The sequence below is a fragment of the Hypanus sabinus genome, chromosome 6 (assembly GCF_030144855.1).
Source record: "Hypanus sabinus isolate sHypSab1 chromosome 6, sHypSab1.hap1, whole genome shotgun sequence".
NCBI lineage: Eukaryota > Metazoa > Chordata > Chondrichthyes > Myliobatiformes > Dasyatidae > Hypanus > Hypanus sabinus.
Genome location: NC_082711.1, coordinates 135,439,185 through 135,464,943, shown reverse-complemented (window position 1 = coordinate 135,464,943; position 25,759 = coordinate 135,439,185). Strand labels below are relative to the sequence as shown.

The window sequence follows — 25,759 nt, the reverse complement described above, 5'->3', positions numbered from 1 at the left end:
AACTTTTGAAAAGCACCTGAGTTATGAACTTCTCTCTTACAAGCATTTTGGCTCCATGAAAGTAAATTATATACAGGCAGTCCCCCGGGCTACGAACGAGTTCCGTTCCTGAGTCCGGCTTTAAGTCGGATTTGTACGTAAGTCGGAACAAGTACATCCGGTATTATTTAGCGTCAGTTAGCCAAACATTTGTCTTAATATATAGTATACATTTTACCTTTCTATGCACATAAAACACTTAAGAAACGCATGTATTCCAATAATTAAACCACTGCGTTGCTTAGTAATAACTGCAGCTTTCATCGGGTCAGGGCCTTTCAGATGCTCCATTATTCTCACTTTATCCTTTAAAATTGTTCCGATTGTTGACCGACTGCAGCCTAATGCTTTTCCAATGACCGATGGTGTTTCAACTCTTTCCAAGCGCTTTATTATTTCCACTTTATTTTCCCATCAATGGAACAGAAACACTGTGGGTGGTGGGTCTTGAGCTCTGCTGGCTCCCAAGGTCTGCTGGGTCCTAAGGATCACCGCACTGAATTCCCCGGGTCCGAAAGTCCATTTCACTGAGACAGGTTAAATGGGACAAGTGGGGGCTGTGCTAGGCTTGGGTATTTGATCCTCCACAATATTCTGTGCGGGAATTTAAACTGGAGGTGGCAGTGTTTTTTTTTTACGATGTCGAGTTGCGAGCTCAACATCAACCTGGCATGGATGGTACCGGAGTCACTGGATCGACATCAACCCGGCATGGGAGCGGTCTGTCACTGGATCGAACTCCAAAAACTCCGTTCTCCAGAGCCTGGTGCTGATCTCACCGCGCCACCAGCCGACCGGAACGGTGGGGGGGGGGGGGGCTGGTGGTCAGGGTGAATCTTGCTAAGAAAAATTTAAGCCAAATACAAAGTTACACACTCAACAAAGTGTCAACAGCAAGGACTTAAAATGTCCTTAAAATGGCATCGCAATCCGACTTAAAATGGCAGACAGCGTTCTTCTTCCTCGGTTTGTAAGTACGGGTTGTCCGTAAGTCGGATGTTCGTACCTCGGGGACTACCAGTATTCAATGAATCATAGCCCAATATTCACTCACAAACAACTTAACTGGGGATTTTATGTCATTTTCTGCTTGTTAATGTTATACTATCGACCTGAAAATAGTAATAGAATATGCAGTAAGTACGGAGCAGACCAAACAGATCCATGGAGAGAGAAGAGTTGTTCGCTGGTAAGATGGCACCAGTGACCAACAGCAACACCCCGCAGATAGTTCACATAACTACCAAATACTCTTCTTACTGCAGCCTGCAATTTCCTTCTGAAGGGTGTATTTTTGAGCTAACTAAATGATCTGGCATTTCTACGATCTCCTGGAGGATTCAGCATGGATGAGAGCAGAGAGTGCAATGGCCAGTGCATAATGGCTGAACATTGAATCCATGGTCAACTCCACTACTCTGCGCCGATTAAAGCATTGAGCAAGATTAAATCACCGAGGACAAGAGCAGAAAATGATCAGATGTTTAGCGTCGTCTGCCTGTGTTTGACCAGTGCAGAAGTCTTGGGTCCCATGACACCAGGTTCAGGAGCAGCTGGGCCAGCTTCACCTGCCTCAACACTGAACACGCTCTGCAGCTGTGAACTCACTTTCAGGGACTCTCTGGTTAATGTTATTTGTTAGTTTTCTATCATTCACATGATTTATTTTTTATCTCCCCTCCCTCACATTGGGTATTGATGGTCTTGTGGGGGGCTATTCTTAAAAGGTGTTCTATTGTGTTTGTTTTTCAGCTGCCTTGCAAGACGACGAATCTCAAGGTTGCATTCTGTATACACATTGAAAATAAATCTACTTTAATGCTTCAGGTTAATAAACTTTTGCATCAGATTTTTTTTACCAGTGGCATATGGATTGACTGATATCATAACCAACAAATTCAGAGAATACATTTTGACGAGAATTCAGCAGTGAAGTGCTGAATGTTCCAAAGAAATGAAAATGTCAGCTTTTTTTATTTACTAGATGCAAGCCCAGCTCTAACTGTCCCAACTAGGAAGCTGGAGATAAACTGCATCTTTGAATGATTTCCTTGCTCATGTTTCAACTAATGCTATAAGATCTGTAGTGTTCAGAATAAAAACTGAAATTTTCTTACACACTCTGCACCATCTTTCATGGATATTTTTTAACGCTGTAATTTTAACACAACCGAAAGGGTTGAAGAGCCTTTCACAGATCAGTCCAGAAGCAACCACTTTACTTTGGGAGTGGAGCCACATACAGGTGAGATCAAGTAAAGACAGCCTTCTTCAGAGGACATTAATGACCAGCATAGATTTAATGATATCCTAGTACTTTCAAAGGTACCATCACTGAGGAAGGACCTTCAGAAATTTAGATTCAATAAATAAAAAGAACAGAATTTTAATCCATCAGATACCACAATGGAATTTGAACTCTGATCTGTAACATAGATCATAGAAATCTACTGCACGTTACAGGCCCTTTGGCCCACAATGTTCTGCCAATCCTGCAACCTACCCTAGAAATTGTCCAGAATTTCCCTACCGCATAGCCCTCTATTTTTCAAAGCCCGATATACCTATCTAAGAGTCTCTTAAAAGACCCAATTGTATCCATCACTACTACCACTGGCAATGCATTCCACACACACATCCTTCTCTGTGTGAAAAACATACTTCTGACATCCCCCTTGTACCTACCTCCAAACACTTTAAAACTATGCCCCCTTGTGTTGGTCATTTCAGCCCTGGGAAAAAGCCTCTGGCTATCCACATGAACAATGCCTCTCATCATCTTATACACCTCTGTGAGGTCACCTCTTATCCTCCGTCACTCCAAGGACAAAAGGCCAAGTACACTCAACCTATTTTCATAAGACATGCTCTCCAATCCAGGCAACATTTTTGTAAATCTCTTCTGCACTCTCTCTATAACCTTCTGTGGGCAAGCTAATTCTGGATTCAAAAAGCAAGGTCTCCTTGGATCCCATACGTCATTAATTTCTCAATGAGCCTTGCATGGGGAACCTTATCAAATGCCCTATGTAAATATGTATACACTACATCCACTGCTCTACCTTCATCAATGTGTTTTGTTACTTCCTCAAAGAATTCAATTAGGTTTGTAAGGTATGACCTGTCCTTGAGAAAGCCATGCTGCCTATCCCTAATCAGATTATGTCTCCCCAACTGCACACAAATCCTGCTTCTCAGGATCTTTTCCAACAACTTGCCTGCTACTGAGGTCAAACTCACTTGTCTATAATTTCCTGGGTTATTTCTATTCCCTTTCTTGAACAAGGGAATAACATTTGCAACTTTCCGATCCTCCAGTACTTCTCCTGTCCCTATTGATGACACAAAGATCATTACAAGAAGCTCGACAATCTCCTGTCTTGCTTCCCACAGTAGCCTGGGGTAAATCTTGTCTGGTCCCAGTGACTTATCTAACTTAATACATTTCGAAAGCTCCAGCGCAACCTCTTTCTTAATGTCTATACACTCAAGCGTTTCAGTCCACTGTAAATCATCCCCACATTGCCAAACTCCTTTTTGTTGACGAATACTGAAGCAAAGTATCCAGTAAGTAGCTCCGCTACCTCCTCCAGTTCTTTGCACGTTTCCACTCTTACTCCTGATTGATCCTATTTTCACATGGCTTATCCTCTTGCTCTTCACATACTTGTAGAATGCCATGTGGTTTTTCATAATCCTGCTCAGCAAGGCCTTCTCATGGCCCCTTCTAGCTCTCCTAATTTAATTTTTGAGCTCCTTCCTGGCACCCTTGTAATTTTCTAGAGATTTAACAATACCTAGTTTCTTGAACCTTTTGTGAGTTTTTCTTTTCTTCTTAACCAGATTTTCTACATCTTTTGTACACCATGGTTCTTCAACCCTATCATCGTTTCCATGCCTCAATGGAACATGCCTATGCAGAACTCCATGCAAATGCTTCCTGAACATTTGGCACATTTCTGCTGTACATTTCCCTGAGAACATCTGCTCCCAAGTTCCTGCATCATATTTCCCCCTACCTCAATTAAATGTTTTCCCAAAGTGTCTGCTCCTATCACTGTCTAGCACCATGGTAAAAGAGATAAGAGTTGTAATTACTACCTCCAAAGTGCTCTCCCACAGAGATCTGACACCTGATCAAGTACAGCTTCTCCTTTCATTGGCTTATCTACATATTGCGTCAGGAAACCATCGTGAACGCACCTAACAAACCCCACCCCATCTAAACCCTTTGTTCCAAGGAGATGCCAGTCAATATTAGGAAGGTTAAAATCACCCATCACAAAAACCCTATTATTATTACACCATTCCAGAATCTGCCTCCCTATCTGCTGCTCGATGTTTACATTACTATTGGGGGTCTATAAAAAATACCTAGTAGAAGTATTGCCTCCTTCCTGTTTCTGACTTCCACTCACAATGATTCAGTAGACTATCCCTCCATGCCATCCTCCTTTTCTGCAGCCGTGACATTATCCCTGATTAGCAGTGCCACTCCCCCACCTCTATTACTTCCCCCTAACCTTTTTGAAACATCTAAAGCCCAGCATACTCAGCAGCCATTCCTGCCCCAAAGACATCCAAGTCTCTATAATGGCCACAACATCATAGTTCCACATATTGATCCAACACAACATGTAATAGAGGTTACATAGAATAGTACAACACAGTACAGGCCCTTCGTCCCACAATGTTGTGTTGTTCTTTAAACCCTGCCTCCCATATAACCCCCCCACCTTAAATTCCTCCATATACCTGTCTAGTAGTCTCTTAAATTTCACTAAAGTATCTGCCTCCACCACTGACTCAGGCAGTGCGCCCCACGCACCAACCACTCTCTAAGTAAAAAACCTTCCCCCTTGAACTTTCCTCCCCTACTTTAAAGCCATGTCCTCCTGTATTAAGCAGTGGTGCCCTGGGAAAGAGGCGCTGGCTGTCCACTCTATCTATTCCTCTTAATATCTTGTATACCTCTATCATGTCTCATCTCATCTTCCTTCTCTCCAAAGAGTAAAGCCCTAGCTCCCTTAATCTCTGATCATAATGCATACTCTCTAAACCAGGCAGCATCCTAGTAAATCTCTTCTGTACCCTTTTTAATGCTTCCACATCCTTCCTATAGTGAGGCGACTAGAACTGGACACAGTACTCCCAAGTGTGGCCTAATCAGGGTTTTATAGAGCAGCATCATTACCTCGCGACTCTTAAACTCTATCCCTCGACTTATGAAAGCTAACACCCCATAAGCTTTCTTAACTACCCTATCTACCTGTGAGGCAACTTTCAGGGATCAGTGAACACGTACCCCCAGATCCCTCTGCTCCTCCACACTACCAAGTATCCTGCCACTTACTTTGTACTCTGCCTTAGAATTTGTCCTTCCAAAGTGTACCACCTCACACTTCTCCGGGTTGAACTCCATCTGTCACTTCTCAGCCCACTTCTGCATCCCATCAATGTCTCTCTGCTATCTTCGACAATCCTCCATATTATCCACAACACCACCAACTTTTGTGTCGTCTGCAAACTTGCCAACCCACCCTTCTACCCCCACATCTAGATTGTTAATAAAAATTACAAAAAGTAGAGGTCCCAGAACCAATCCTTGTGGGACACCACTAGTCACAACCTTTCAATCTGAATGTACACCTTCCACCACGACCCTCTGCTTTCTGCAGGCAAGCCAATTCTGAATCCACCTGGCCAAACTTCCCTGGATCAGGTGTTACTCCAGTAATATGTACATAAACACTCTAAAAGACATTTATAAGTGTACATTAATAAAGTCTTTCCTGCCCTTGGCCTACTCAAACTTTCCATACCTGCATTTAAGTTTATGCAGTTGCAAGTTATCACAGTTGTAAATCTAATCCCTTCTCATAAATAACTGGTTCAACCAACCAACCATAATTACATTTGTATGTTTATACATAAACTTTGGAAATGCTGTGCAAGTTGCTAAGCTTGTTTGGTGCATCGCACCATGCTAATGCAAGCCCCAAGGTCATTCATTTACAGGGGTTTTAATTAAAAAATCATTATTTTTTGATTAAAAAAATGATATCCCTGTCAATTGTAGTAGGAGGGATGGAGTACAAAATGCCTTGGTTTTGATGATGGAAGATCAAATCAATAGAAACCCACAAATACTAACCTTAGGCAAGAATAGAAAATGGAGGTTAGAAAAACATCGATGCAATCACAGTAAACTCCATGTCTGTATGCACAGACACTGGGTATAAGAGAGCATAATTTTACAGGCGAACTTGGGGCGAAAACCACTATGAACCGACACAGCTGATACTTCACATTACTTTTCCGTTGTGATGGGAATATGCTCGTTCTTCCCATTTCTATATTACTGGTGAACAAAACACATTCCTGACCTGTCTAACCCATGCAGTCTAAAAACAGCTTTCTCAGCAGAGCAAATTATCCTCAGCAGTTGATCCAATTGAATTACAAATTTGCAAATCTGCAATTCTGAACCTATTAATGGATTCAAAATATCAGCTGAAAATCAAAACTGCATGCTGCAAAGTCATTGTTCAGAATAACAGGTGCAATTTGTACCCAATGCTTTAAGTGCAGTTCACATTGAATAAAAGTAAAATAAAATTAGTTTCACAGCTTATGAAGAATATATTGGTCTTGGGATGATCCAGCAGGATTCCTGGCTGAAGGGATTATATTCACTTAAGTATTAGCCAAGTAATAAGTTTAACAGGCAATGCAATTTGACTGTTGACATAGAAACTTTGTAGACAGATAGAATAAAAGTATTTCTTCTGATGGGAGAGTCCAGAATATTAAAAAATAATAGAACTGGAGTGGAAGCACTTCTTCAAAGGACATTGAAAATCTGTAGATCAGGTGAAAATTTTAAAATGTTATTAATTTAGTTTGTTGGGAAAGGTTATTACGATCTAATTGAATGGCAGGACAGCATTAATCTTTGGTTAATAGAGGTAAACAAAAGTTAAGTATATAAAAAAATAAAAACACAAAATGCTGGCAGAACTCAGCAGGCCAGACAGCATCTATGGGAGGAGGTAGTGACGACGTTTCGGGCTGAAACCCTTCATCAGGAGTGAAGTAACATGGGATGGTCAAGGCGGGGATAAGAAGTTGGGGAGGGATGAAGTAGAGAGCTGGGAAGTGATAGGCTGAAGGGAAATGGGCTAGGGGGAAGGTGGAGAATTATGGGAAATAAAAGAGAAAGACAGGTAGGGCTGGGGGAAGATTATAGTGAGGGGGGAAGAGAGGAAGAGAACCAGACTAAAATTATAGATAGGGATGGGGTAAGGAGGGGCAGGGGTATCAATGGAGGTCTGTGAGTTGAATGTTCATGCCAGCAGGTAGGAGGCTACCTAGGCGGGAGATAAGGTATTGCTCCATCAACCTGCGTGTGGCCTCATCTTGACGGTAGAGGAGGCCATGGACAGACATATCGGAGTGGGAGTGGTCTGTAGAATTGAAGTGTGTGGCCACAGGGAGATCCCGCCACTGCTGGAAGACTGAACGCCAGTGTTTGGCGAAACGGTCTCCCAGTCTGCTGCGGGTCTCCCCAATGTATAAATGGCCACATCGGGAGCACCGGATACAGTATATCACCCCAGTTGACTCGTAGGTGAAGTGGTGCCTCACCTGAAAGAACTGTCTGGGGCCTAGGATGGTGGTGAGGGAAGAAGTGTGGGGGCAGGTGTAGCAATTCTTCCATTTGCAGGGATAAGTGCCTGGAGGGAGGTCTGTGGGGAGGGATGGGGGGGATGAGTGGACAAGGGAGTCGCGTAGGAAACAATCCCTGCGGAAAGCCCAGAGTCGGGGGGAGGGGAAGATGTGTCTGGTGGTGGGATCCCGTAGGAGGTGGCATAAGTTACGGAGGATTATACATTGGATCTGTAGGCTGGTAGGGTGATAGGTGAGAACCAGGGGGACTCTATCCCTGGTGGGCTGGCGGGGGGGGGGATGGGGTGAGGGCAGAGGTGCGTGAAATACGGGAGATGCGATGGAGGGCAGAGTTGATAATGGATGAAGGGAAGCCCCTTTCTTTAAAAAAGGAAGACATCTCCTTTGTCCTAGAATGAAAGGCCTCATCCTGAGAGCAGATGTGGTGGAGGCGGAGGAATTGAGAGAAAGGGATAGCATTTTGGCGGAGGAATTGAGAAATATATTGCTTTAAAGTTGTACTCTACAGATTCTGGTTAACTGCATTAGGTTAAAGGAATGTGCCAATAAATGAATGGTCAATGGACAATGCTTGTGTATTTAGACCAAGCAACCTCTATCAGATCTTCTCTCACCCTCCACTACTCCAGTAAAGACATCCCAAGTTTATCCAACCTCTCTTTATAGAACATGTTCTCTAATCCAGGCAGCAGCCTGGTAAACCTCTTCTGCACCCTCTCCATCCTTCCTATGATAATGGTATATCCAGAACTGAAAGCAACCTAACTAGAGTTTCACAAAGCTGCTTTGTAACTTTGACTTCATTCCCTAAAGGCAAAAATACTATGCGCCTTCTTTATAAGACTGTGAGAGACATAGACAGGCAGTAACTTTCTCTCCTGATTTAAACATCTAATTTTACAGGGCTTGCATTAAAAATTAAAAATTAGTAGGAAGACAGGATTGGGAAGCTTTTAAAAACTAACAGAGAGCAACTATAAGAGTCATTAGGAGGGAAAAGATGAAATATGAAAGCAAGCAAGTAATGTCGAAGTGGACAGCAAAAGCTTTTTCAAGTGTGTAAAAAAAAGAGATGACAGTGGATATAAGACCGCTAGAAAATGAGGCTGGGGAAATAATAATGGAGGACAAGGAGGTGGTAGATGAACTAAATGAGTATTTTATATCAGTCTTCACTATGGAAGATGTTGAAGGGAAGAGAAGTGAATGCAGTTACTATTACAAGGGAGAAGGTGCTCAATAAGCTGAAAGACCTAAGGGTACGTGAGTCACCCGAGTCAGATGAACTGCACTCTAAGGTTCTGAAAGAGACAGTGGTAGAGATTGTGGAGCCATCAGTAATGACCTTTCAAAAGTCATTGGACTCTGGCATGGTGCCAGAAGACTGGAAAATTGTGAATGTCACTCCACTCTTTAAGAAAGGAGGAAGGCATCAGAAAGGAAATTTTTAGACCAGTTAGGCCGACCTCAGTGGTTGGGAAGATACTCAAGTCAATTGTTAAGGATGAGGTTATGGAGTACTTGATGACACAGGACAAAGATGGGATAAAGTCAGCATGGTTTCCTTATGGGAAAATCTTGCCTGATGAACCTGTTGGAATTCTTTTGAGGAGATTACAAGTAGGATAGATAAAGATGCAGTGGATTATGTATATTTGGACTTTCAGAAGACCTTTGACAAAATTAAGAGCCCATGGTATTACAGGAAAGTTAGTGACATGGTTTGAATGTTGGCTGATTGGTAGAAGGTAGTGAGTGGGAATAAAAGGATCCTTTTCTGGTTGACTGCCAATGATTAGTGGAGTTCCACAGGGGGTGGTGTTAGGACTGCTTTTTTTTTTACACTATATATCAATTATTTAGATGATGGGAATAGATGGCTTTGTTGCCAAGTTTGCCGATGATACAAAGATTGGTGGAGAGGCAGGTAGTGTTGAGGAAATAGCTACACTGCAGAAGGACTTAGTGGCAAATGAAGTACAAAGTTGGAAAATGCACAGTCATACACTTTGGTAGAATGTGCAGTGTATTTTCTAAAAGAGGAGTGATGCACCATCAATAACTCTTGGAGACGTGAGGCGAGATATAGGCTTTTATTGGCTGGAAGAAAGAACAAGCAGCAATTGACCATCCCACTACATCCTGGAGACTGTGTCTCCAATCGCCTTATACCGGGGTCTGTGGGGGCTGTCCAGACAGGTATTTGTAGTTCACCACAAGGAGAAAATCCAAAAAACCTAAGATGCAAAAAACTTGGGAGTCCTTGTGTAGAACAACCTAATGGTTAATTTGAAGGTAGAATCGGAGGTAAGAAATGCAATGTTAGCATCCATTTCAAGAGGTCTTGGATACAAGAGCAGGGTTGTGAGGCAGAGGCTTTATAGGGCACTGGTGAGACCTCACCTGAGTATTGTGAACAGTTTTGGGCTCCTCATTTAAGAAAAGATGTGCTGGCATTGGAGAGGATTCAGAGGAGGTTCACAAAGATGATTCTGGGAATGAAAGGGTTATCATACGAGAAAGGTTTCATAGCTCTGGGTCTGTACTCACTGGAATTCAGAAGGATGAGTGGGGATCTCATTGAAACGTTTTTAATGTTGAAAGCCCTAGACATGGTAGATGTGGAAAGGAAGTACCCCATGGTGGGAGAGTCAAAACCCACAAGAGGGCACAGTCCCAGGATAGAGGGATGTCCATTTAAAACAGAGATACAGAGAAATTTCTTTAGCTAGAAGGCGGTGAACTTCTGGAATTTATTACCATAGGCAGCTGTGGAGGCCTGGTTGTTGGGTGTATTTAAGGCAGAGCTTGACAGGTTTTTCATTGGACATGACATCAAAGGTTACAGGGAGAAGGTCAGGGAGTGGGTCTGAGGAAGAGGAAAAAAAGCATGAGCCATGATTGAATGGTGGAGCAGGCGCAATGGGCCAAATGGCCAAATTCTGCTCCAATGTCTTATGGTCTATGCACTTAAGGAGAGATGGAATAAATTTAAAGACGATGTGTGTGGCAAATGTTTTCTCTTTTTTAAAAACATGGAGAGTGGTGGATGCCTGGGTGATGGTGGAAGCAAATATGATAGCCACTTTCAAAAGGCAAATAGGCACATGAATGCACAGGAAATGGAAGGATACAGACGTCATGTAGGCAGAAGGGATTAATTTAATTGGGCATTTGATTATTAACCTAATTTGTTTGACACAGCATCACGTCCTGAAGGGCCTGTTCCTGAGTTGAACTGTTCTGCAGTATGTTCTAAATGACATAATGAGAGAACCCTGGGAGTGCCTCAGATATCAGCTTCGATCCACAGATACTGGTTTGTATGGAATAACTGCACAAAGGTAATGTTGCTTAAAATTGAGTGGAAAGGAGCATAAATAACTTCAGCCAAGTTACTACTCTTCTACATATAAATTCTTTGATGTAGCTCTGTGGACCTTAATCAAAACAAATATCCATGTGCTCATGGGATTCTGCATACCCACTATTTCCTGTATATTTCTCTTACAATAGGAAGTACCAGGAAATGGACAAGGAGTAAGAGAAACCAGAGGATTAAACTGTGCTAATGAAACCACTTAGACCAAACACTGAGAGTCAGTGAGCGCTGCATGAGATTTCACAGCTACCAAGTCCCTTGCTCCACCTTCAGCGTTCCATCAGCATACAGCACCATGGCAACACATGTTGCAGAGCTCCCGAAATTTGGCACAACTGGGAGAACCCAGCCCTGTAACTGCTTCTTGCACAGATGCTACTAGCAACTTCTGTTACCTGAACTCCCCGGCCATATTTCCCACTTGTTACAAGCCATTGCTTATTGGTGACTGAGTGAACAAGGTCACAAAGGATTTGCAGCAGCAGTGAAATTCAGATTCTGACATTACATGTTTAGCATATGGACAATGCATGGTAACATAAAGAACAGAATGCTGCCTTATTCTCCAATTGCATGCAACACTGGAATATACTGTTCAAAGTAAATGATGGATCTTTAAAAATTCTATAGCAAATGGGTATCAGTTTCGCTTTTGTTTAAAAGAGAAATCTTCGAAAATCCAATATATGCTACCCAGGGATTTTATGCTGCTTCAACTCTCTGATACATTCTCTAACCATTGATGATTAAATAACAAAATGCAACCAAATTTTTTGAGTAAATCATTCTTAATTTTGTTTAAATTATTTGATGTATCTTTATCATTCTTCTCTCTAGAAAGCAGCCATTTCTGAAGCATCATGTTTTTGATCACCTTTCAGTGTACCATTTAGTAGTTTGCTGTTATTGTGCACCATTTCACAGCGAATACCATCAAACTACTCTACACATCAAACACCACACCACAGCACACAGAAACAACCTTCAGCTAACATCTCTATGATCATTGCATATTCTTCACACTGATATCATTTCCTTCATCAAATGAACTCTCAAAGTTCAGAAATGCAACCTAAGCACTGGATCATCTCAGTTATAATAGTACATTACATGGCATTTTTAACATGGCAAAGGGCCCCCAGTATTTTTATGAAAACCATAATAAATAAAGTCAACACAGAGCCAAAGGAGACCACTTTGTCAAAGAGCAAAATGCTGCTTCTAATGAAAATCCAAAATGAAACAGAAAATGCTGCAGCTGGTCCTGGAGGACACCTTCAGAGCTTCAGCCTCAATACTGGATACAACAAATGGTGAACACTGGTTACAGCCAAAGCTACAGAACTGGCACAGACTCTCAGTCATTGCTCGAAATCCCAGTAAAGTAGCTGAAGCCAATATAGAGCACCCATTTGGCTCTTTGGGCTGAAGACGTGTGCAAGTAGTTCAGCTTCATCTTTAGCAATCACATTACAAGTCCAAAGAATCTGAGGATACACTTGGAGCCACCTCTGCAGAACAGTTGTTTAATTGTACTCCACCATTCATAAATTGCAAGATCTCTTTTATCTATCCATTGCATGCCATTTAACATGGATGTTGTACGTTTACCAGAGTTACCACTTATTTTTCACTGCTCCCAGCAACTCTAAGCAGTCCCCACTGAACAAGGGTCACACTTCTGTGTCCTGCCCTGCAGGCAAATGGTTTGCTTTCACTGAATGATTAAGCACATTCAGCTTTAATTTAGAGATAGGCAGTTTCAGATCTGCATTAGGTCACTTCCTGTGCAGCCAGGAAGTAGTAAGTAGGAAAGCACATTGGCTGGTAGAAGACCAAAGGTTTATGTTAAGAATGAAAGTTTCTATCTAAAGGTATCAATAAGATTTTGCTGAAACAGAATGTTATTGTTAAGTTTATTAGACACTAATCTAGATGCAAATGATTTACACATACTACTTACCCATAGTATTTACTTGTTGGAATCTTATCATATTTATCTGCAGGAAATTTAACAAAGTTCTTACTTATCTGTATATATTTACTTGTGTGAATGGAACAATGTGGTAATTCCACTGTATTACTTATTCACAATGTCATGCCAGAGTCTGCAATAAAACCAAGGAGCAAGGAGGCTACATCATGTCATTTTTGAATGGAGTTTGGCTGTCTATTTGATGTTACAACACCTCAGCGAGGGCAGTACACTCTGCCTTAATTGTATTGGAGGAGTGTGGGAAATGCTTGGCTATATGGTTACAGACACAGCGGTATACGTTTCTGTTATTTCATTTAGCATCCATGAGACGTTAGGAATACTATTTACAACTTTTTTTGATCTGTTAGATCTGCTGAGTCTAATCCACTGCATGTGATTCCAACAATGAAAAGCCACAACAAGGCAGTCAATTCCACCAATGGTGTTGGGGCAGGTGGATCTGCAACAGATACATCAATTAAGTTTATTTCATATCAAGTCACTGCTAGAGATCCAATTTGGCAGGTGTGTTCTTTAGCTATCACTGGTAGCTAAATGAAATGCTACTGCTGATGATGAACAACAAAGTCCCCCAGGCACAGTAAATTCTGCTCCCTTTCATATGTATTTGTTCTAAATGTTGACTGACTGACTAGTGAGGGAGGTGAGCAGATGCTAATCAAGAAGCTGTTCCATTGCCCAAGTTGGTGCAGTCTTTCTTTGATTCTGTTATGGTTATAATCATATTATGGATTTATTGAGTATGCCCACAAGAAAATGAATCTTAGGGTTGTATATGGTGACATACATGTACTGTGATAACAAGTTTACTTTGAACTTTGAATTAATGCAACAAGACTTCATGGAGCCAGCAGTCAATCTTCAAGATTCCCAACATTATTCCTTCCTACCCATTTAACACTGTACCCCTCTCTCTGGTCGGTCTGCCCTGCCAAGAGAATGGATACACTCAGGGACCGTGATAGAAGTGTCCATCAGGTATGATTTTCAAAGTTCAATTACAGGCTGTTGTTTCACCAGTCAGTGCCTTGTTTAATGTTGTGCAGTCAGCCAGATTTAATACTTTTTCTGCTAACAAGGCAGTTATAACACAACATGCTGGCTTCCTAGGCAGTTTCAGACTGTTAAAAACAAACTGCTGGAAGAACTAAGCAGCATCTGTGGAGGATAAAGGCGGGTCAACATTTTTTAATCACAACTAAATTGTGACTTGAATGTGGGCATGCCTTGAAGTGAATTCACAGTACTATAGTAGAATGGAGACACAATGCACACTACCACCGAGCTCCTCCAGAAGTGAGTTTATTGCTCTGGATTGCAGCATCTGCATTTTCTTGTGCCAATATCTCAAAAGGCACAAGATTGCTGTAGATCTTGAACCACAAAAAGGCCAGACAACACAGGAATGGAAGATTTCCTCTCCTGAACTAAACGATGGACCTTTAATGATAACCTGTTACTTTTGTAATAACCTTTATTAGGCCAGTCTTTTTGTTTTAAAACTACAGATCATTAAGCTGCAATTTGATCTTATGAATTTGAGCTCAAGTCCAATACATTAATTCTACACTGCATCATCAGGCTACCCTTAATAAGTAAACTAGCCTCCTCGGAAATCCGAGGAATTAGAACCCATAATTCTGCTTAGCATATCTTGCTCATTAATTTTTGAGACATTCATGATAATTTCAACAACAAACCAAAGAGAAAGCAAAATGCAAACAACTGGAGGAACTCAGTGGGTCAGGCAGCATCTGTGGAGGGAAATGAACAGTCGACATATCAGCTCAAGACTCTGCACAGGGATAATCATCCCTAACCAAATAGAAACCCTAATTTCCACACCTTGTACACTTGTCCTCATTAATTGGTTTGTCAGCAACAGAACTCAGTGTTTACCAGTGAGAAGGGCTGTTTCAAAAGGTATGCAAAGTCTATTCACAAAATTTACTAGCCTGCTTTGATAACTGTCAGGTTACATTGTATATCAAGTAAATACAGCTTTCTTAAATTGTCTATGAACAGTAAATGCCATTACTCAAGACAATTCCACAAAAATAAAAACTGCCCTAAATGTTTTATCCCTGTCCATTAACCTTTAATTCAGAGAGTTAAAGAAGTAATAAGCAAATCTGATTGCTTTATGCAGACAGCAAAGTTTGTCAGCACACTCCAAAGATTAAATAACAATTACTGACAAGCTAATATTTATTTAATAATCTAAATTTTACAAAAACTGAGTTCTGATAACTGTTGTAAGTAATCCTTTCTTGAATATGTCTGACTCAAATCCCTGCAAAAAGCAACAAGGATGTGGTAGCTGTGGAATGCTTGAAATGTAAATAGCACTCTCAACAAGCCTGAACATGCAGAACCCCTGTACAAATCAAGGCACACCGAACATTCCAGATTATGGTCTGCCTCTGAGTTTATTTACTCTTCAAATTTCTGTATGGCAACAGCATAGGAGAAAAAACAGAAGACAGCTGATTGAAATGGTTCAAGGTGAAAGCTTTATTAGCTGCTGCCAGCATTAATGCTCTGCCTACTCCTCTGCTTGGACCATTATCAGATGAATCACTGCACATTTAGAACCACTAGCTTTCCAAACAACTTGCATTAAAAAATTACTTCAGCTCATTTGGCAGAATGTTGACATATGGTCAAAACTTTGCCAAGTATGACATTTTCTCACATGGCTCCCTGGCATTTTAAGGTGGAGAGGAATCAGTCAAGAAAACTGCAAATTTCGGAAGGCTCCGTCACTGATAGACCGGTGTGGTTGCAAGAGAGATGTATGAACAGAGACACAAAGAACTGCAGATGCTGGAAACTGGAACAAGAAATAAAATGCTGAAAAATCTCAGTGTGTTGAGCAGCATCTGTGGCCTCGAACAAATAATCCCAGCTTCAGGGTCTAGGTCAGAGAGAAAGATCAAAGAGGACAGGCGATGGGGGTGCCAAGAAGAACAATGAAGGAGTCAAAATGGCTCCAGCATTTATGAGGAATAAAGTAAATGTACAGTTAACAGCCTTGGAACAGAACAAATGTAGAGCTTGCTGCCCAGCTGAGGTAACAGATTGTGTGCATTGTGTTCAAATTAAGGGACAAAACAGTGAGAGATTGGATTTAATGCAAGCATACAGATATTTTGGCAGGAATGGAAATCAAGGATAGACTTTATCAAGGATCAACCTGATTCACCATATACAATTACACATATTAAGAATTTGCATGGTGTGTTTTGCTGCTATATGTAACAAAAACATTCAACAATTATAGGATAAAGGATTATATACAGAGAGGGTAAAGTACCAATATGGAACAGAATGCACATCAATACAGTAATTTTATGTATTGCACTGTACTGCTGCCACAAAAATAAAAATCATGACATATACGAGTGATGATAAAACTGATTCTGATAAGGGTCTCTATTGTGGACTGAGAGTGGCAGGGAGAAGGGAATCATAGTTGGGAAAAGGGGAAGGAGAAGGAGAAGGGGGAGGGGAGAGAGTGGGAAACATCACAGAAACATTCTGTACTGATCAATAAACCAACTGTTTGGAATCAAATGACCTTGCCTGGTGCCTCGGCTGGGTATGTCTGCACCAGCACCATCCTTCCACACTGGCACTCCTTCTCTGCCACCTGTCCCACAGTGCACCATCCATACCATTCCCAACATCCTTTGCTCCCGCCAGATTTACAAACTTGCTCTTCACTCCATGTTGACAAATACAATACTGTACAAAACTCTGACACCTTAACTACATACATGTGCCCAAGAGTTTCGCACAGTAGTGTACATAAATACCATCATGTAGCTATAATGTAAACAGCATTATAAAAAGAATTTAAAGTGGTTACAGTGCAGTGACTAGATAGGTAGAAGATTGGGAAAGAATGGGAAGGGGGTTGAGTCTAACTAGAGTGGTTGCTTGGAAGAAGAAATTTTTAAGGTGGTGTGAAGAATTTATTTTAATAGCACTGTCCAGAAGGGAGCATTAGCAAAAGAGAGTTTGCTGTGTGGGTAGTATCCACAATAATTTTCCCGCCCGCTTGTTTGTCCTGAACAGATGCAGGTCTTGAAGTGATGGTAAACTGGAGCCAATGACCTTTTCAGCTGAACTGACAGTTAGTTGTAGTTTAGTATATTCTGAGAAAATGCTACACCAATCTAGACAGTAATAGCTTATGTGAGGATGCTCTCTGTGCAGTGTAGAATAGAACCAGTATGTTCTGGGGAAAATGGAATTTTACTCTACTTCTATCTTCCGGTTTAGGATGGCGCTGGTGAGACAAAGCAATGCTTACTAACAGCAAACAAATCTACAAACAGCCCTATTTCTCTGCAATCAGTAAGTAGTCTGTAACTTTCCTTTCAGAGTTGTGCTTTTGAACCACCTCCATGACCTGGCATTTTTGCAGTGTGAACTGGAGATTCGAAGACACAGTAAGTTGTAGTATGCTACAGAAAGGCTGAATCAAGGCGGCAGGGCCTGGGTCCCAGAGAGAGGAATGAGTCAATGTTTGGCCGATTTAAGCACAGGCCAGATTGAAAAGGACGTGTATGGCCAAATCCAGGTGGAGGGTCCCGGGCTCGAGAACAAGGAATGAGCCAATGTTTGGCCATTACTGCAGTGGAATTGGATCCAAATCAAAGTGGCACGTCCTGGGCCGGAGAGTGAAGAACAAACCTATGTTTGGCCGATTTAAATGCAAGGACAGACTGAAAAGCTCAGGATGTTGGGATCAGAAGCCAGGTACAGGTTGGTGTACAGCTAGCTCCTCCCCAAGGTTTACTTGTCTCTGTGCTGAACTGAACCTGCAGCCTGCAACTAATGGGCTCCTGGACTGGCTACAGCCACGAACTAGCTTTGCGACTGTAGACTCACTAACATGAACTTTAGTTCCGAGTTTCATCTGATTACACGATTTGTTCTTTTCTTACCGCCCCCCGCAGTGTGTTCTATTCAGTTTCTATGTTTTGTGGCTGTCTGTAAGAAGATGAATCTCAAGTTTGTATATAGTATACAGTACACACTTTGGTAGTAAATGTACTTGGTAAGAACTACATCCCCGCTGAGTATTTTTGTTGATAAAGGAGTTAATGGTTGTCCCATGAGTTCCTGTGAAATAATGATGTGAAGGAACCTGAGTTTCGAAACGGTGCTAACTGTAGATGATGAATTGGTGGAGAGGAGACACATTTCTCCTGAAGCCGGTGTGCATCTCCATTTGGAAATAAAGATGCTTTTATACTGTAGATTCAAAGGAATTAAATTTTAACTCATCTAAACGAAGTACAAGACATCCATGTGATTTATGGACTGAAAAAAATCATGGAAAAGCAGATTCGAACACACCTGAAAACGCATGTGAATGGGACCCCACAGCTATATACAGGCTTTATTGCTAGGAAAAACCTAACATGACAATTCACCCTCACATTTTAAAACATTTCTGAAGATAGTAATAACAACAATAATATGTTTCATGGTATTTATTAATGGCTGGATGCCATGTAATATATTCTAATAGTTTGGTGTAATGGTGATTATTTGATGGGAGGTTTACAGCAAGAGTATGTATAGTAATGCAACATACATAGGTTATTCTGGACAGCTGGCTTACGGACAATTACCAAATAAGGAAGCTTTGCTTAACCCAAGGACTGCCTGTATGAACAAAAAGCATCTAGAGCTGAATAGAATGACCTGCAAAAGCATCCCAGAAGGATTATGGGTAATCCTTTTCTGGAATTATAGTGATTGGCTTAAGGCAAGTATGAGGGAGGTTTGTAAGACTGTCCTCACTGAAGTGAAGCATTGGGTGTGGAAGAGGACAGCATGAACAACAGTGAATACTATAGTTTAAGGCAAATCAAGATGTATGAATAATTTCTGATACCAAGTTAGCTCCGAATAACATTCTACCATGTGGAAATTTCAGATTTTAAATAAATTCATGGTCACAAAAGAGTCAAGCATGTTTTCCTTCAAGGATATTTCAGATTACATCTTCCTTTACTTGTAATGCTTCCCGTTTTAAACCTAAACCCTTTCCCTCATTATCAGACAGACAATAAGAACATGCCTGCTTGTTGCATTACAAGATACAGACCTGAGCGATGTTGGCCTGAGAAGCAAGGCGAATCATTATGTCTAGTTTCTCCAGTTTTACATATATTGGGTCATTGTATTTCACAAAGAACACCTTTATCTCTTGCTTTAGGATCTCGGGTCTGAAAAATGAGAACATGCATGATTATTGCACAGCTGGGGAAAAGAAAACACATACATCCTTTGTTCCTTCAAACACCGTGTCCTTACTTAAGCACAAGAGACTGCAGATGCTGGAACACACACAAAAATGATGGAGGAACTTAGCAGGTGAGGCAGCAACCATAAAGAGGAATAAACTGTTGCAGTTTTGGGCCGAGACCCTTCATCAGGACCTTTACTTATCTGCAAGTTAAATCCATGCTAACTTTTTATATTAAAAAGCTTGAAGGAATTGGCTCTGATGTGATGAAATTTCATAATTGAAATTGAAATTGATACCTCTGTATCTATTATTTTCCAAAAGTACTGCAATTGACTGTTTACACCTCCAGCTGCTGAGTGCAAAGGTATTCCCTCAAGGAAACAAGGGATGAATTAGAAAGGTTTTCTGTGTTCCTCCCAAATGTCTGTTACAGAAAGGAAGTTGCATAATTGTTATAAAAAATGTATTAGTTATGCATAATTTAATGTACACTTGCCTCAGGTTGCAATATCAAGATCCTTCCAGAATTCAAATGCGGAATCATAACTCACTCTCTGGTACTGAAGGATTGCTGGATATGCGGAGGCTAAATATGGGAGGAGGGGGGGAATTAAATCTTTGCCGCTCAGCCAGATAGAAAAGATCCTATAGCAGCTCTTTCAAGCAATGTGAGTATACTCCAGTGTGCAAAGAACAATGTGTAAAACAGAATATAATGAAAAAACCTCCACTCTAGTCCTTCAAATTCTTAACAAAAATAGATAAAGCTCATTTACAATAGATCTCTGATCATCCAGCACCCTTGGTACTTTGGAGGGCTGAATTATCAGTCATTATTAGACTAGCACAGTTTCTGAATGTTATTGTTTTGGATGTTACTCATTTTTTTGGATGTAGTCCATGTAATTGTTTTGGTGTATTGTTTTAGGATTTTTTGTCATGCGGAGGCACAACTTATTTGCTGGTCAAAAGCTGCTTCTGTCATGCTGGTCAGTGATTGGTTCATTTAAAGTTTGCAATGCTCTTTTCCCCATTGGTTGGCTTGCATGCCACAGCACCTATTTCATGTTCTGGGCGCCTTTTGGGCTATAACTAGCTCATGCAAGAGGTACGCCCTCTTTCTTTCCTACCATTCACAGGACCCACTTCAGGCTGAATTCATGACCAGCCCAGAAGGACCACTGGAAAACAGCATTGAAAATATAGACGACCCCCCCCCCCCCGCCCCCACCACATTTATTTAGTTAAGTATCTGTTCATAGCATGCTTAGTTCTTCGGCTTTATAAATCAGGGAGATTTAGCAGAGTACCTGTTCAATTAAAAGGTAACCAAATGTACAGTATAATGGTTTTAGTAGTTTAGACAAACACTTTTTTTTAAGCTAGATACCTGGTTTAGTGTTTCACTGTTCAGTATTAAATAAACAGTTAATGTACCCATTTTTAAATTTGTGCCTTCTGTTTCACTCATTGGATCCTCGAACCTGCTCTCCCGCATTGCAATTTTACGCTACAGTGTGATAAACTTTCAAGAAAACATTCAAGTTTAAAAGAAGTGTAGGTAAAGGGGCCCAAGTGAGTTTAGTGGGAGCACAGAAAACATCAGCTGCAAACTGAAAGCCGGACCATTAGGATTTCTGTAAGAGGAAATAGTAGATCGGTGGAGTTTTTCCTGTATTCATTTTTGTGACGGTGGAGTCACAGGTAATCACTATGGTAAATAATTAAGGAAAACCCGCAGATGATAGTTGAAGAATGAACTGCAACAAAACCCTGGGCTGATTAGAATAACTAAGATACCATAATGTTTCTGTCAGAAATGTTACCAGGTGTGCTCTGAATATTCAGTTCAATCCCCAGAGAATGAATAGCAGATAAGTAAAAATTCAGAAAGGCAAAGAGAGAAAAACATATTTGCTTCAGTTTGAAACATTCAGAGAAGTCACTAACTCTAAAAAAAAGGTCTGCAGAGAACCAGTGTTTTTAAAAGAAAAAATTTAAAAACATATTTTACAATGTATTTCCTAAAAAAAAAGATGAGTGAAACTCTATTACCCAAGAGGGGCAGTGGGCTGGAAGATTAGAACTGTGATTGAAGATCTGTGATTTTGTGTCAAGTCTACACTACAACATAGGAACAGTAGCTATTAATTCAAAGTGAATTTCCACTGTGTGCAGCAGAATACATTGACCAAAGAGGTCTCTAGTTTGACTCACAAACTGTTGGCTTAGCCAACCTCTGTGATGCTGGGAGAGCGCGAAGATAATGAAAACATTAAGTTCCAACATCCCTACTGGTGTGGTGTGGAATTTGCTATCAGGTTTGCGTGCTGTGATTCCTTGACAGGTTTCAAATGTATTAAGTACAGTTTAGTTGCATTCAATACATCATACAGGCAACAATTAAACCAAAATACAAGCTCAAATCTCAGTGTGGCAGTTTATGAATTCGATTAATTACAATCACAATGCTAACATTTATCATTGTTACCGTGAAAATTTATCACACTGTCAAACACACTAGTTAACTAGTGTTTTTGTAAGGAAAGAAAACGGCTGCCCTTGTATGGTAAATGTTTGTCTTCAGCTAAGTAAGCAAGAAAATCTGATGTTTGTAGCCCACTGGCTTCCCTCAGTTAATAAGGAGTCTCAGCCTGAAACGGTGACTGTTTATTCATTTCCAGTGATGCCACCTGACCTGCTGACCTCCTCCAGCATTTTGCATGTGTTGCTTAATAAGATCAATAGTCTTCTTTGTTGAGCTACTTACAGGAAGCACTATAGATAGCAGTGCTACAACCAAAATTGGAAGAGAAATAAGTCGCAGCATGGAATTTTCCATCAAGTTCACTGTTGGGTTTTAAATGTACAAAAACCTATACTGTACCCACACTGTATTCTCTGGGTACAGTACTGGTAATGGAGTTACCAGTATTCCATTGAACTGGTAATGGAGTTACACTAATTTGGAGATAATTATACATTTGTAAGAAAATTCAACATCTGCATGAATTGGTGTACCTAAGCAGTGATTCACTAAGATGCACCACTTTATAAGAGCAGGAATTTTAAAAAAAATTCGATACTATACAATTATATTAATGTGGAGTTGTTTCATTTTGAAAGAACAGCATACACTTGGTGATAGGTGAATATAGACAATATTCAATTAAATATTTAATTCTCATCATAGCGGATTAAGAACAGGAAACTATATAGACAAATGCACATTAAAGACGGTGCAGGGGGTAGGATTTCAGGCTTGTGGATCATTAGGATCTCTTCTGGGGAAGTTATGACCCACTTAAAAAAAAAGGGCTGGGTGAGACTTGAACTCAAAAGAGACAATGGCCTTGTGGGCAGGTTTGCTCGAATTGTTCTGGAGAGTTTAAACTAGGTTGTCCGGAGGATGGGAACCACAGTGATAGGTCAGATGATGGAGCTTTGCATGTAAAGGGAGATGCAATGTGCCCAGAAACTGTGAGGAAGGATAGGCAGTGGATAGGGCACAAATACAGCCAGTTGGATGGGTTGAAATGTGGTTACTTAAATGCAAGAAATATTAAGAATATGGCTGATGAATTTACAACATGGATCAGTATATGAAATAATTATACTGTGGCCATTATAGAGACCTGGCTGCTTGATATTCTGGGATTTAAGTGTTTCAAAAAGGGAGGGAAGGAAGGTAAAAGAGGTAAGGGAGTAGCATTACTATCAGGGACAGTATCTTAGCCACAGAATGGGAGTGTATCATGGAGACATGCTTTATTGTTTTACAACATTGAATCACAGTGGATTTAATTAGGCTTTTTTGATACTGATCAACATAAAAGAAAGACTCTTTCGTATCAAACCGCAAACAAACTTCTACAAATTGGTCTAAATTTATTACAGTTATTAAACAAAATAATTGATTGCATAATTACTCACCCCTTTCAAGCCAGTATTAGGTAGATGAACTTTTGGCAGTAATTGTAGCCTCGAGTCTGCGTGGATAGGTATCTATCAGCTTTGCACATTTGGACAATTTTTTCCCCATTCCTCTTTACAAAACTACTCAAGCACTGTCAGATTGCACAGGGATCATGAGGGAACAACCCTTTTCAAGTCTAGCCACAAATTCTCAATTGGATTGAGGTCTGGATCCTGACTTGTCCACTCCAGGGCATTAACTTGTTTTTAAGCCATTACTGTGTACGCTTGAAGTCATTGTCTTGATGGAAACAAATCTTCTCCCAAGTCACATTTCTCTTGTAGACTGCATCAGGTTTTCGTCCAGGATTTCACTGTATTTTGCTGCATTCATTTTACCCTCTACCTTCACAAGCCTTCCAAGGCCTGCTGTAATGAAACATTCCCACAGCATAATGCAGCCATCACCATACTTTACAGTAGGGATGGTGTGTTTTTGATGTGTGGTGTTTGGCTTACACCAAACATAGCGCTTAGTCTGATCGGATAAAAAGCTCAATTTTGGTTTCATTAGACCATAGAATCTTCTTCCAGCTGACTTCAGAATCTCCCACATGCCTCCTAGCAAACTCTAGCTGAGATTTCATGTAAGTTTTCAATGCTGGCTTTTTCTTTGCCAGTCTCCCACGAAGCTGCAACTTGTTGTATGCATAGTCTCCTCCATCTCAGCCACCGAAGCCTGTAACCTCTCTACAGTTGTCATGGACTCCCTAACTAGTCCCCTCCTTGCACAGTTGCTCAGTTTTTGAGGACAGCCTACTCTAGGCAGGTTTACAGCTGTGCCATATACTTTCCATTTCTTGATGATTGACTTAACTACTCCAAGGAATATTCGGTGACTTGGGAATTTTCTTGTATCCATCTCCGAACGAGCTTTTCAATAACCTTTCGACAGAGTTGCTTGGAGTGTTCTTTTGTCTTCAAGGTGTAGTTTTTACCAGGATACTGACTCACCAGATACAGGTGTATTTTTTTACTACAATCAACTGAAACACCTTGACTGCACACTGTGATCTCAATTTTACTAATTACGTGACTTCTAAAACCAGTTGGCTGCACCAGTGATGATTTGGTTTGTCATATTAAGGGGGGTGGGGATGAATACTTACGTAATCAATTACTTGGTGTTTTATATTTGTAATTAATTTAGATCACCTTGTGGAGATCTGTTTTCACTTTGACATAGAAGAGCCTTTTTCTGTTGATCGGTGTTAAAAGAAAAGCCAAATTAAATCCACAGTATTTCAATGTTGTAAAACAATAAAACATGAAAACTTCTTGGTGGGGGGGGGGGGGAATGGGTTGAATACTTGTTATAGGCACTGTATATGATGTACGGGAGGATTACTACATTGAGCGTAACACCACCCGGGGATGAACAGCACTATGTATCTGGAGGCAAAGGATTCTTTAATGAATACTTTGCTTCAGTGTTCACCAAGGAGAGTGACTTTGATAAATGTGAGGTCAGAGTAGTACAGGCCAATTTGAGCTTAAAAAGGAGGTAGAGTTGGAGCTTTTGACAAACATTAATACAGATAAACCTCTGGGACCAGACAGGATCTAACCCAGGTTACTACTGGAAACAGGGGAAGAGATTGCTGGGGGGGAGTTGACCATGATCTTTGCATCCTCCCTGAGCACAGGAGTACAGGAGTGGTACTGGAGGATTGGATGATGGCAAATATTGTACTGTTGTTCAAGAAAGGAAATAGCTATAATCTTGGGAATTATAAACCACTGAGTCTTGTATCTGTGGTAGACAAACTGTTGGAGAAAATTCTTCAGGATACAATCTCTGAGCATTTGAAACATCCTAGTCTTATTAGAGACAGTCAGGGTAGGTAATGCCTCACAAGCTTGATTGAATTTTTCTAGTGATTAAACAAATTGATGAAGGTAAAGTGGTGGATGTGCTGTATATTGATTTTAGTAAGACACTTGACAAGAATTCCCATGGTGGACTCATCTGGAAAGTCATGAGGCCTGGGATTCATGGAAAATTGGATGCCTGGATTCTGAATTGGCTTGCCTACAAAAGGCAGAGGGTGGTAGATGATGAGAGTATTCTGCTTGCAGGCCCATCCCTAGTGGTATTACACAAGAATCAACTCTGGGACCACTTCCCTGTGATTTTTATAAATGACTTACATGAGTAAGTGAAAGGGCAGGTTTGTAAGTCTGCAGATGACATTAAGGTTAGGTAATGGAGATAGTGTAGAAGATTGTTGTATGTTACAAAGAGATATGCAGTAAATGTGAACCTGAAGGTGGTGTACAAGTCCAGGGATCTCTGAAAGTTGCCATGCAAGTTGACATGCTAATTCAAGTGGTGTAAAATGTGCTGACCTTCATTAGTAGGGGGATTAAGTTCAAGAACTATGAGGTAATGTTGTTGCTTTCT

The 25,759-nt window shown here is 40.8% G+C and overlaps 1 protein-coding gene across 1 annotated transcript in view; it reads right to left on the bottom strand.

Annotated features, from left to right (window-relative positions):
• ap2b1 (adaptor related protein complex 2 subunit beta 1) overlaps nt 1-25,759 on the bottom strand; it is a 284,654-nt gene that overhangs the window by 194,251 nt on the left and 64,644 nt on the right. The window contains exon 8 of the mRNA XM_059972980.1: nt 19,237-19,357. Coding sequence (XP_059828963.1) covers nt 19,237-19,357 — 121 coding nt within the window. The remainder of the gene's footprint in view (nt 1-19,236; nt 19,358-25,759) is intronic.